At 39.1% G+C, this 12697-nt stretch overlaps 1 protein-coding gene across 1 annotated transcript; it reads left to right on the top strand.

Moving 5' to 3' along the window:
• Positions 1 to 3169: 3169 nt before the first annotated feature.
• LOC121366315 (carcinoembryonic antigen-related cell adhesion molecule 1-like) lies at positions 3170 to 12459 on the top strand (the record flags this gene model as incomplete). Its single annotated transcript, XM_041490806.1, has 5 exons — positions 3170 to 3224; positions 8406 to 8759; positions 9915 to 10175; positions 10976 to 11107; positions 12181 to 12459. Coding segments are annotated over exons 1-5 (1081 nt in total), but the record flags the coding sequence as incomplete, so codon positions are not given.
• Between the last annotated feature and the right edge of the window lie 238 nt (positions 12460 to 12697).

The raw sequence follows: 12697 nt of genomic DNA on the forward strand, positions 1-12697 counted from the left end.
TCAAATGTGTATATATAAATAATTAATTGATGCCGGACATACTATTTGCCTTATTATATATATAAGTTAATTTTGTAATTATGGCAACGCGCAATAAATCAAATACATTGGATTATATTGGTGTGACGCACTATTCATTCGTCCAAAAGACAAATCAAAAGTATAATATATTTTCAAGTAATAGTTTGTTTGGCAAATCAAATGTGAGGCATTTCATTAATACCAAAATACAGCATTGAGAAAAAACTGACAACATGCACAATAGTTATGGTATTTTAGTTAAAACAAAGTTGGCAGCTTGATTTGAAGCATTTTCAATATTGAGAGAAAAAAGACACTTCGTTGTTTATTTTCAGGTCGATTGACTCGATAGTGACGTAATTATCTCGCATCATCTCGCGATACATGCAGATACAAACAAAGTATCAAAAACATGGCATGTCGATCGAAATTGTATGACGGTGCGATATGTAGCCTAGATTTTTAAGCATTGTTGGTTGAAGTAACAATAAAAAAAAAATATATACTAATACAATTATTAAGTACCTCGAATCACCAGGGACCCATGCTACTTTTGGAAAAATATCCGCCCGGTCCCCCCCTCACTAACCCTAACCCTAACCTTAACCCCAACCCTAACCCCAACTCTAACCCTAACCCCTAACCCTAAACCCTAACTAAAAATAATAATGGAGGGGACCGGGCGGATATTATACCCTACTTTTATCACCTACATAGTACAAATCCGAAAAAAGTTGACATTAAACACATTTGACATGATTTGTCGATTTTGCGACTTGTGTGAATATTGTAAATTCAAAACTTACCCATTTCTGTACTCAACCCCAGCGAGACGGATCTCCGTTAACTAAATCATTCAACAATAAGCTTATTTCACGAAAAAAAAAAATGTAATTTAAGAATTAAAACATACAATTTAGCTATACTTCTAATAAATTTTGAAACAAAATGGAGATCTATGATTCTTTTTAAGTGACGTCAAATGATTAACGCATGCGCAATTTTTTTTTTTTTAGCAGCACTCGACTCAAAAGAGAAGGCAGCGGCTGGCTTAATTTCTCAAAGTGTGTTATTAGCTTTAACGTATTAGAATTAATTGATAATTTGCACATAGATGGAATATAAAAATAAAACGAGGTTTGCAGAGTACTGGCACTATTGGTGAACAAACAACGCCGTTATACGATTCACACACCTGTAGCCCGAAGCCTGCTCTCTGACAGTTTATCGTTCACACACATTTCGGTAGAAGCCAATTTAAAGCTCGTTTCTTAAAATTACAGTTTATTTTTCGAGCAACGTTTTGTCATATTTTCAAATTATCAATGAATAACTATTAAAGAACATCAACTGATGTTAAATATATTAACAATTAAACGACACTACAGTGGTAATGGCATTCGGGCGACGGCATTTACTGTCGCCCAAATGCTACTGGTTCCCAAAGCCCGCTGTGTGACGGAATTTTCGTATAAACTGTAGCCCGAAGCCCGCTTTCGCACACACACACACATACACACACACACACACACGCGCGAAAATGTATTACTCTCAGCTGTCACAGCGAAAGAAAGAAAGAAATGTTTTATTTAACGACGCACTCAACACATTTTAGTTCCGGTTATATGGCGTCAGACATATGGTTAAGAACCACACGGATTTTGAGAGGAAACCCGCTGTCGCTACTACACGGGCTACTCTTTCCGATTAGCAGCAAGGGATCTTTTATTTGCGCTTCTCACAGGCAGGATAGCACAAACCATGGAGAGAGAGAGAGAGAGAGAGAGAGAGAGAGAGAGAGAGAGAGAGAGAGAGAGAGAGAGAGAGAGAGAGAGAGCGGGAAGACCGACATACGGAGACAAAATGACAGACAGACAGACAAAATGACGGAGATGACAACTATAGTCCCTCAACTATATTCCCTTCCAGGAAGGGACTAAAATATATTCCTTATCCCATGGGAAGTTGGTGCGCCAAATATGATAGTTTTAGGTCAATAATGGCAGAGAAACAACGATTGATACTTGTTGATACCTAACCCCTAATGTCACTCCGGGTTTTAAAACCCCGTTATTTTAGTCAAAAGGGTGAATTTGATTGAAGGTCCTTACCCCAGCCCCCGTCAACCCCCCCCTCCCAAAAAAAAACGAGAAAAAAAGAAGAAAAAAAAACAAAAATGTAAAAACAAAACAAAAACAAAAACAAAACCAAACCCAAACAGAAAAACAAACAACAAAAACAAAACAAAAAACAACACAACATTACTCCCCACTCTCAAATCACTCACGGGGGCTTAAACACTGTGGAACACATTATTCATCCCATTTGATAGCTCTAAGTCAAATACTAGTAGTGTGAGCATACATAAGGGGCAGAGGAAGGAGAAGAAGAAATATTTTATTTAATGAATGTTTGATAATTCTGGAACGTAGTCTTCAGAGGTAACCGAATATTTTTGTCCATTAGTAGCAATGAATATTTATATGGACTTTTTGCCACAGACAGGAAAGCACATACAAAGGTCTTTGATATACCAGTCGTGGTGCACTGGTTGTAGGAACCGGGAAAGAAACGCAATCAGACAAGATATAAAATATTTACTTTTTTTACCATCAAATAATCCAGTAATATTACTAGTAATTTGCTCATTCAAACGTATAAGCTTACTGAATGTGTTAAAATAGTGCACTCGGATGAACGTTCAACATGTAATAGTTATATTGTCGGTCGAGTTAATTATTACAGCACTATATTATGACAACGTTGGTAAATATATTAAGTAGTAAATGATTAAACAAAAATAACGCACTGGCACTGGGATTAAATTCCTTTTGGCCCCCACAAATTGTCACTCATATCATTACTGGAACACGATCCCATGTTACGGAATCGCACGTAGTTCCCAGACCACCAGGATAACCAGTCGCCTACCAAAACATCCGTTAGAAGAATGTTCAGTTAACCGATAATATACGGAATACCTACGAAACAGCATATAATAAAACCTATGTTACACCAGTTGTGGCGCTACATACCACCCCCATACATGAAGATACGTTTGACCCAGATATTCTGTTGATTGTTCACCTACATAAATTCATACACACTGTACCCGGAAGAAAGCCCGTTTGTATAGATCTGTTTAATAATGGCTGTGTTCATGTACACATTAGTTTCTATGACCGCTGTTAATCACGTTCTGGGTGAGTGTTTACTACTTCTGTATTTATAAAGCAAATATAGCAAAAAGGAGCAACAGAACGGTACGCGTTCATAAGAATACATCTCGAACATGTAAACAAATGTCTCTCCAGTCTCGGTGGTGTAGTGGTTAAACTACCGTGTTGATAGGTACTGGGTTCGCATCCCGGTACCGGCTCCCAGCAAGAGCGAGTTTAACGACTCAATGGATAGGTGTATGACCACTACACCGACTTCTCTGTCACTAACCACTAATTACAAACTAACCACTAACTTTCTGCCCTGTACAGACCACCCAAATAGCTGAAGGGTGTGCCCAAGACAGCATGCTTGAATCTTAATTGGATAAAAACACGATAATACATATAAATTAATTAATGAAATAAGCCAAACCATCGCAGACACCCCGTAGATATCGGCTGTGATCCATAATTTGTTATGAGTGTTATATTTTCTTCATTCATGTTGACTTTCTCTTTTTCTACTTAGCAAATAATATCAAAATGTTTTAGAAAACATTAAGAAATACTTCAAACGGTTGAGTATAAACTGTCACAGACATAACATGCACACATGACGCGCACGTTCTACCACTGAGCTACACTATATGTATGTATGTATGTATGTATGTATGTAGGTATGTATGTATGTATGTATGTATGCATGTATACATGCATGGATGTATGTATGTGTGTATGAGTGTATGTATGTATGCACGTATGTATTGATGTATGAATATCTATATATATATATTGTATGTATGTCGAGGTTGACTATTACATTCATAGATATTAACGCACTGGCGCAGGGGATGATTAAATCCTTTCTGGCCTCAAAAATTGTCCCATGCCGTTGCTGGGACTCGAACCTGTGGCATGTATGTATGAATGTATGTATGTATGTATGTATGCTCGTGTCCATATATGTATAGAAAGATATATTGATATATATATACAATATCTCGGGTTCCCCTACAGCATACATATAATAATAACGCACTTGTAACGAAGATATACTAATCTATGGCCTCACAAATTATCCTTGCTGGGGCTTGAACATGAGGCACCGAATTAGCCCGCAATTTCATGACTGCCATAATAACCATTCAGGCATAGAAACATTCTTAAATAGAATACTTAGCTATCCGTCATTATAACTGCACTCCACATTATAACGCAGATGCATTTTTGAGTAAATCTGGTGCTGGCAAGTATGTATAAATGTATGAATACCTATATGTTGCATATATGTATGTATGTATGTACTGATGTATGAATATCTATATATTGTATGTATGTCGAGGTTGACTATTACATACATAGATATTAACGCACTGGCGCAGGGGATGATTAAATCCTTTCTGGGCTCAAAAATTGTCCCATGCCGTTGCTGGGACTCGAACTTGTGGCACCGATTCGCCCACAAATTGCAAGACTAACCACGATACGCTCTGAGCTATCGAAGCTTCCATAAAAAGGAAGTTTCTTTAACTCAACCATATGCATGGGGCCTACAATCTACGCGGTCGATCCCGCTTACGTGCATGAAACAGTGGGCAGACCTGGCACTGGCTAGTATGTATTGATGTATGAATATCTATATATTGTATGTATGTCGAGGTTGACTATTACATACATAAATATTAACGCACTGGCGCAGGGGATGATTAAATCCTTTCTGGCCTCAAAAATTGTCCCATGCCGTTGCTGGGACTCGAACCTGTGGCACCGATTCGCCCGCAAATTGCAAGACTAACCACGATACGCTCTGAGCTATCGAAGCTTCCATAAAAAGGAAGTTTCTTTAACTCAACCATATGCATGGGGCCTACAATCTACGCGGTCGATCCCGCTTACGTGCATGAAACAGTGGGCAGACCTGGCACTGGCTAGTATGTATTGATGTATGAATATCTATATATTGTATGTATGTCGAGGTTGACTATTACATACATAGATATTAACGCACTGGCGCAGGGATGATTAAATCCTTTCTGGCCTCAAAAATTGTCCCATGCCGTTGCTGGGACTGGAACCTGTGGCACCGATTCGCCCGCAAATTGCAAGACTAACCACGATACGCTCTGAGCTATCGAAGCTTCCATAAAAAGGAAGTTTCTTTAACTCAACCATATGCATGGGGCCTACAATCTACGCGGTCGATCCCGCTTACGTGCATGAAACAGTGGGCAGACCTGGCACTGGCTAGTATGTATTGATGTATGAATATCTATATATTGTATGTATGTCGAGGCTGACTATTACATACATAGATATTAACGCACTGGCGCAGGGGATGATTAAAACTTTTCTGGCCTCAAAAATTGTCCCATGCCGTTGCTGGGACTCGAACCTGTGGCACCGATTCGCCCGCAAATTGCAAGACTAACCACGATACGCTCTGAGCTATCGAAGCTTCCATAAAAAGGAAGTTTCTTTAACTCAACCATATGCATGGGGCCTACAATCTACGCGGTCGATCCCGCTTACGTGCATGAAACAGTGGGCAGACCTGGCACTGGCTAGTATGTATTGATGTATGAATATCTATATATTGTATGTATGTCGAGGCTGACTATTACATACATAGATATTAACGCACTGGCGCAGGGGATGATTAAATCCTTTCTGGCCTCAAAAATTGTCCCATGCCGTTGCTGGGACTCGAACCTGTGGCACCGATTCGCCCGGAAATTGCAAGACTAACCACGATACGCTCTGAGCTATCGAAGCTTCCATAAAACGGAAGTTTCTTTAACTCAACCATATGCATGGGGCCTACAATCTACGCGGTCGATCCCGCTTACGTGCATGAAACAGTGGGCAGACCTGGCACTGGCTAGTATGTATTGATGTATGAATATCTATATATTGTATGTATGTCGAGGTTGACTATTACATACATAGATATTAACGCACTGGCGCAGGGGATGATTAAATCCTTTCTGGGCTCAAAAATTGTCCCATGCCGTTGCTGGGACTCGAACTTGTGGCACCGATTCGCCCACAAATTGCAAGACTAACCACGATACGCTCTGAGCTATCGAAGCTTCCATAAAAAGGAAGTTTCTTTAACTCAACCATATGCATGGGGCCTACAATCTACGCGGTCGATCCCGCTTACGTGCATGAAACAGTGGGCAGACCTGGCACTGGCTAGTATGTATTGATGTATGAATATCTATATATTGTATGTTTGTCGAGGTTGACTATTACATACATAGATATTAACGCACTGGCGCAGGGGATGATTAAATCCTTTCTGTCCTCAAAAATTGTCCCATGCCGTTGCTGGGACTCGAACCTGTGGCACCGATTCGCCCGCAAATTGCAAGACTAACCACGATACGCTCTGAGCTATCGAAGCTTCCTTAAAAAGGAAGTTTCTTTAACTCAACCATATGCATGGGGCCTACAATCTACGCGGTCGATCCCGCTTACGTGCATGAAACAGTGGGCAGACCTGGCACTGGCTAGTATGTATTGATGTATGAATATCTATATATTGTATGTATGTCGAGGTTGACTATTACATACATAGATATTAACGCACTGGCGCAGGGGATGATTAAATCCTTTCTGTCCTCAAAAATTATCCCATGCCGTTGCTGGGACTCGAACCTGTGGCACCGATTCGCCCGCAAATTGCAAGACTAACCACGATACGCTCTGAGCTATCGAAGCTTCCATAAAAAGGAAGTTTCTTTAACTCAACCATATGCATGGGGCCTACAATCTACGCGGTCGATCCCGCTTACGTGCATGAAACAGTGGGCAGACCTGGCACTGGCTAGTATGTATTGATGTATGAATATCTATATATTGTATATATGTCGAGGTTGACTATTACATACATAGATATTAACGCACTGGCGCAGGGGATGATTAAATCCTTTCTGGCCTCAAAAATTGTCCCATGCCGTTGCTGGGACTGGAACCTGTGGCACCGATTCGCCCGCAAATTGCAAGACTAACCACGATACGCTCTGAGCTATCGAAGCTTCCATAAAAAGGAAGTTTCTTTAACTCAACCATATGCATGGGGCCTACAATCTACGCGGTCGATCCCGCTTACGTGCATGAAACAGTGGGAGACCTGGCACTGGCTAGTATGTATTGATGTATGAATATCTATATATTGTATGTATGTCGAGGCTGACTATTACATACATAGATATTAACGCACTGGCGCAGGGGATGATTAAATCCTTTCTGGCCTCAAAAATTGTCCCATGCCGTTGCTGGGACTCGAACCTGTGGCACCGATTCGCCCGCAAATTGCAAGACTAACCACGATACGCTCTGAGCTATCGAAGCTTCCATAAAAAGGAAGTTTCTTTAACTCAACCATATGCATGGGGCCTACAATCTACGCGGTCGATCGAGCTTACGTGCATGAAACAGTGGGCAGACCTGGCACTGGCTAGTATGTATTGATGTATGAATATCTATATATTGTATGTATGTCGAGGCTGACTATTACATACATAGATATTAACGCACTGGCGCAGGGGATGATTAAATCCTTTCTGGCCTCAAAAATTGTCCCATGCCGTTGCTGGGACTCGAACCTGTGGCACCGATTCGCCCGCAAAGTGCAAGACTAACCACGATACGCTCTGAGCTATCGAAGCTTCCATAAAAAGGAAGTTTCTTTAACTCAACCATATGCATGGGGCCTACAATCTGCGCGGTCGATCCCGCTTACGTGCATGAAACAGTGGGCATTAAATAAAATATTTCCTCTCTCTCTCTCTCTCTCTCTCTCTCTCTCTCTCTCTCTCTCTCTCTCTCTCTCTCTCTCTCTCTCTCTCTCTCTCGCTGTGTGTGTGCACATGCATGCTTATGCGTATGCGTATGCAAATCGAATATTATTTTGTGAATATTTGTTTCAAACAATTTGTAATATTGGAGTATAACTATATGTCTGACGCCATATAACCGTAAATAAAATGTGTTGAGTGCGTCGTTAAATAAAACATTTCCTTCCTTCCTTAATAGTGGAGTACATATGTTGCCTTTAAGAATACCTGTTTGTCCTGGTACCAAATGAGCTGGCAAATTCGACAAGTATCAATAAAGGTTACCTGTTGTGACACTAACACTGTCATGACTTTAGTCAAAGCATTTTATAGTGGTAGTGATACATATATATTATTATTATATTTTATTTCTATTTCATAGGGGCATCACTGTCCATTTCTGGATCTTCATCTTATGCAGTGTTGAATAAGCCGTTTACCTTGACGTGTACAGTGTCACAGGCTGCTGATCTCAGTGATAAAGTACAATTCCTTAAGAAAACCGCATCTGATGTGTTAGTTTCCCTCAGACAGAATGGTGGCTGGTGTTCGTTGTTCAGTAGACCACCACAAGGTTACATTGTATCCTGTGACAGTGGAACAGACAGCAGCTTGTCCACCACTAAGACGTATACTCTGAGAATCAACAGAGCTGCAGTTAGTGATGCTGTAGACTGGTGGTGTAATCTAGATACAGCTAGAACACGAAGCAACACATTTAGGCTGCAGCTCAGCAGTAAGTTATAAATTTAGTTATATATTATATGATAAACAAATAAAGTCTCTGTCTAAAACTACAGAAGGTTATTCATGTATGGTCAGTGTAGTATTAAAGCCGATGACCATAGCTTTCGATCTACGTATTTGTTTTATTTCGTATGTTGGGCTGCTAGAAATATCAAGTTGACCAGTAACACGTTGCATTTTCCAGAATTTATCATTTCAGCTAAACGGTGTAAATAATGTGAAAGATAACGGCATAAAGTCTGTAATAGACGATTATTTATTATATAACATTTAGTGAAATATCTTAAAATATCAGTGAAATAAAAGTGTTATCAGTCACTCAGTAACGATAACACAATTTTTGGAGTGAAAATTAATTCACTATTTCACTCTAAAATGTGTTATCGTCACTGCAGAAAGTGTTATCCTCAAGTCATCTATTTCGCATGCTTTTACGCCTAAAGAGATATATAATTATACATTAGTAAACATTATACCCGTTTACACTGTCGTTCGTCGTGTGCCAATTAAAGTTAATATTTGATAAATACATATTTAATTAAAGTGACAGACTCTAGTTTTTGAACACTACGGCTTATCGAAGTACATTTTTCTTATCAATTCATATAGCATCATTAAACGTTACATGCAAGTACAACTTGGGATGGCGGTGTGTCAATTACCATAACTAGCTGACCCCGACCTACTCTTCATGCATTACATTATATGAACTCTTTCTCTGGGTCATATATTCCTTGTCAATTCACATAGGATCATTAAACCTTGAATGCAAGTACACCTTGCGATGGCTGTGTGTTGCGTGCCATAACTAGGCCACCACGACTTACTTTTGATGGGCGTATCACGTACTTCACCGATACTCTTGTTCATAGCTGAGATAAGACATTACTTATATTTCATTGTATCCATCTTAAACTTTAATGCTACAGAAACCAAAACAAGGCATCACCGAGATCAGTGCAGGGTGTTCCACTAAAAAGCACACACGTATATTGGTGGAAATATTCTAACGTAAGACTAACTATTATGTATAAAACATTTAAACTATACAGCATAACATAAACCATCCTCCGACATTGTTAATGCAGTGAAGCGTTTGTATTTTGCTAGACATATTAAAATAGCTTTTTTATATCTTTTTCAGGTGGTCCAGTCTCTGTTACATTCAGTCCATTACCACCTGGGTCTGTAGCAGAAGGAGACAGTCTGTCTGTGACATGCGCTGCTAGTTGTATACCACCATGTTCCTATTCCTGGACTCCGAGACATCAACCGATCTCACCAACCTCTCAGTTAAAACTGACAAACATAAACAGGAGTCATACAGGGAATGTGTACACGTGTACAGCGACCAACTCATTTTTATCAACATCTAAAACTAAACAGATCACACTGACGGTGTACTGTGAGTAGTATAATTTAATTTGCTTCTTTTGTTATAGTTTTACTTAATGAACGATTAATTCACTTGAAATCTTAAGAGATCATTTCAAAATTCTTCTTTACTTCAAAATTACCTACAGTAAACAGTCAGAATTATAGATGTAGATCAGTTTGATAGTGGTGATTGTTTGAGACACATTCAATGTCTTTGATACGTAAATAAAAATGTATAATGTATTCTGACTGAAGCGCTCGCTTGAAGCACGGTCGGTTTGGGATCGATATCCGTTGTTGGGTCCATTGGGCTATATCTCGTTCCAACCAGTGCACCACGACTGGTATATCAAAGGCCATGGTATGTGCTATCTGTCTGTGGGACGGTGCATATAAAATAAACCTTGCTACTAATGGACAAAAATGTAGCCGGCTTCCTCTCTAATACTATATGTCTTATTACCAAATGCTTGACATACCATATCCAATAATTACTAAATCAGTGTGCTCTAGTGGTGTCGTTAAACAAAACAAACTTTAACTTTGACAATCCCTTACCTTAACGATTCGGACAAATATGAGAAAAATAAATACAATAATTGAACTGATTTGAATTGGGACTGTACACTAAACTGACTAAACTGACAGATAATATAGTACAAAAAAGCCATCAAAATGTGTGAACACAGAAACAATACTAATGCTCAGATAGTTTAGAATTAACCTTTACTTTTTACCCCCCATTTTAGGTTAGGTATGACCCCGTGTATGTTTGTTAGGCATCAACAAAGTGATTGAATTGTTATTTTCTTTATGTTTATTTTGTAGATGGACCAGACAGTGTCCAGATAAACACCACTTCTCTTCTAACAGTGAAGGAAGGTGACGATGTAGCTGTGTCATGTGGAGCGACTGACTGTTCTCCATCCTGTTTTTCCACATGGAAGTTTAACTCTCAGAGTAAATCAACCAGTTCTGTTCTGTCCTTAAATAGCATACAGAGATCAGCAATTGGTGACTACACGTGTACTGCTAGAAACACAAACACACAGAAATCATTAGACAAAAGCATTTCTCTGAATATACAATGGGAGTAAAATATTTGGTTTGTTATTATAACATTAATTCTGCATGTATGTAGGTCTTTTAATACAAATTAAATACCATTTTAGATTTACATAGGTGTTCATGGGAGGGGTTCGCGCCCGAACACCATGCTGTGATATACATGCTACATAATGTTGTTAATTATTAATATATATGAATATCTAGTGCCTCGTTTATAGGAGAACAGATACTCCCGAGGGGATCCGCTAATGGACAATGTTTTGTAAAGCAAATATTTTATAATACAAAATGAACTGGAACTTTGTTAATGATAAGTGGATCTTTTCATTCATTAACTTGAGGGAATACTTCAACTTGTAAATGTTAACGGAAGCTGAATTAGGGTAATGATGTCAGATGCCAACACGGTCCATACATTGTTAGCAGTGTACATTTAATAAGTACATGTAGAAGGTATTGATTACTATCCACTGTTATAGCTTAATTAATGGACCAATCAACACTTGTCAACAAAGTCCGCCGACCCTTCACCTACACGGTTGACCAGTGACATCGTGCATACATTTGCATATTTACCGTGCATATAAATAGGCTACGCTCCATAAATATTCGTTGTTCTAGCTTAATTAATGAACTAATAATTTCATTTCAACGTATGCTTATATCCAATTAAGGTTCAAACACGCTGTCCTGTGTACACACCTCAGCTATCTGTGCTGTCTGTCCAGGACAGTGGATTGGTTGTTAATTGTTAGTGGTTAATGAGAGAGAAGAGGGTGTAGTGGTTTTACACCTACCCATTGAGTCGTTAAAACTCGCTCTGGGTGGGCCAGTCATGAATTAATCAATACTTGCTATAGTGCATGATGTCCGATGATCCTTACTCTGTGTGGCTGACAAACTCTGAAGCAGTTTCCCTATTCCACATGAAATGATCCATTTGTTTCTAATATATTTACTTGCAGACCGATCTTCAATCACGTCTCTGACTTTGAACTCGAAGTCTACACCGGTTACAGTTGATGAGTTGACTCCTATGATTCTGAGGTGTGATGTTACCAGTAATCCAGGATCTGATATCAAACTTTTGAATAACTCACAGACTCTGCGTGAAGTGGCAAACTCTAAACAGGCTGAGTACACGTGGAACGAGGCTGGATGTCTGGATACAGGACACTACACGTGTGAAGCAGGAAACGACATCAAGTTAGCTGTCAGTGAAACTGTGCAACTTGTTGTCAGATGTGAGTTACACATTAGTATCATTAATGATTAATGTGATAATTATTGACCAAATGCTACTCACTAAGTTCTAACAGGTTAAAATGTGCTTGCTTTCTTAGTCAAATTACTCATAGCATACTGTACTTATTTCATACCAAATACTTTGCACTTCGTACAGTAGTAATTTGATATCGTTTAGTACTTTAATTACTTCGTTTATAGTATATTTATTACACTGTAATATTATAGCCATGTTAT

This window comes from Gigantopelta aegis, unplaced genomic scaffold, assembly GCF_016097555.1.
Source record: "Gigantopelta aegis isolate Gae_Host unplaced genomic scaffold, Gae_host_genome ctg5292_pilon_pilon:::debris, whole genome shotgun sequence".
NCBI lineage: Eukaryota > Metazoa > Mollusca > Gastropoda > Neomphalida > Peltospiridae > Gigantopelta > Gigantopelta aegis.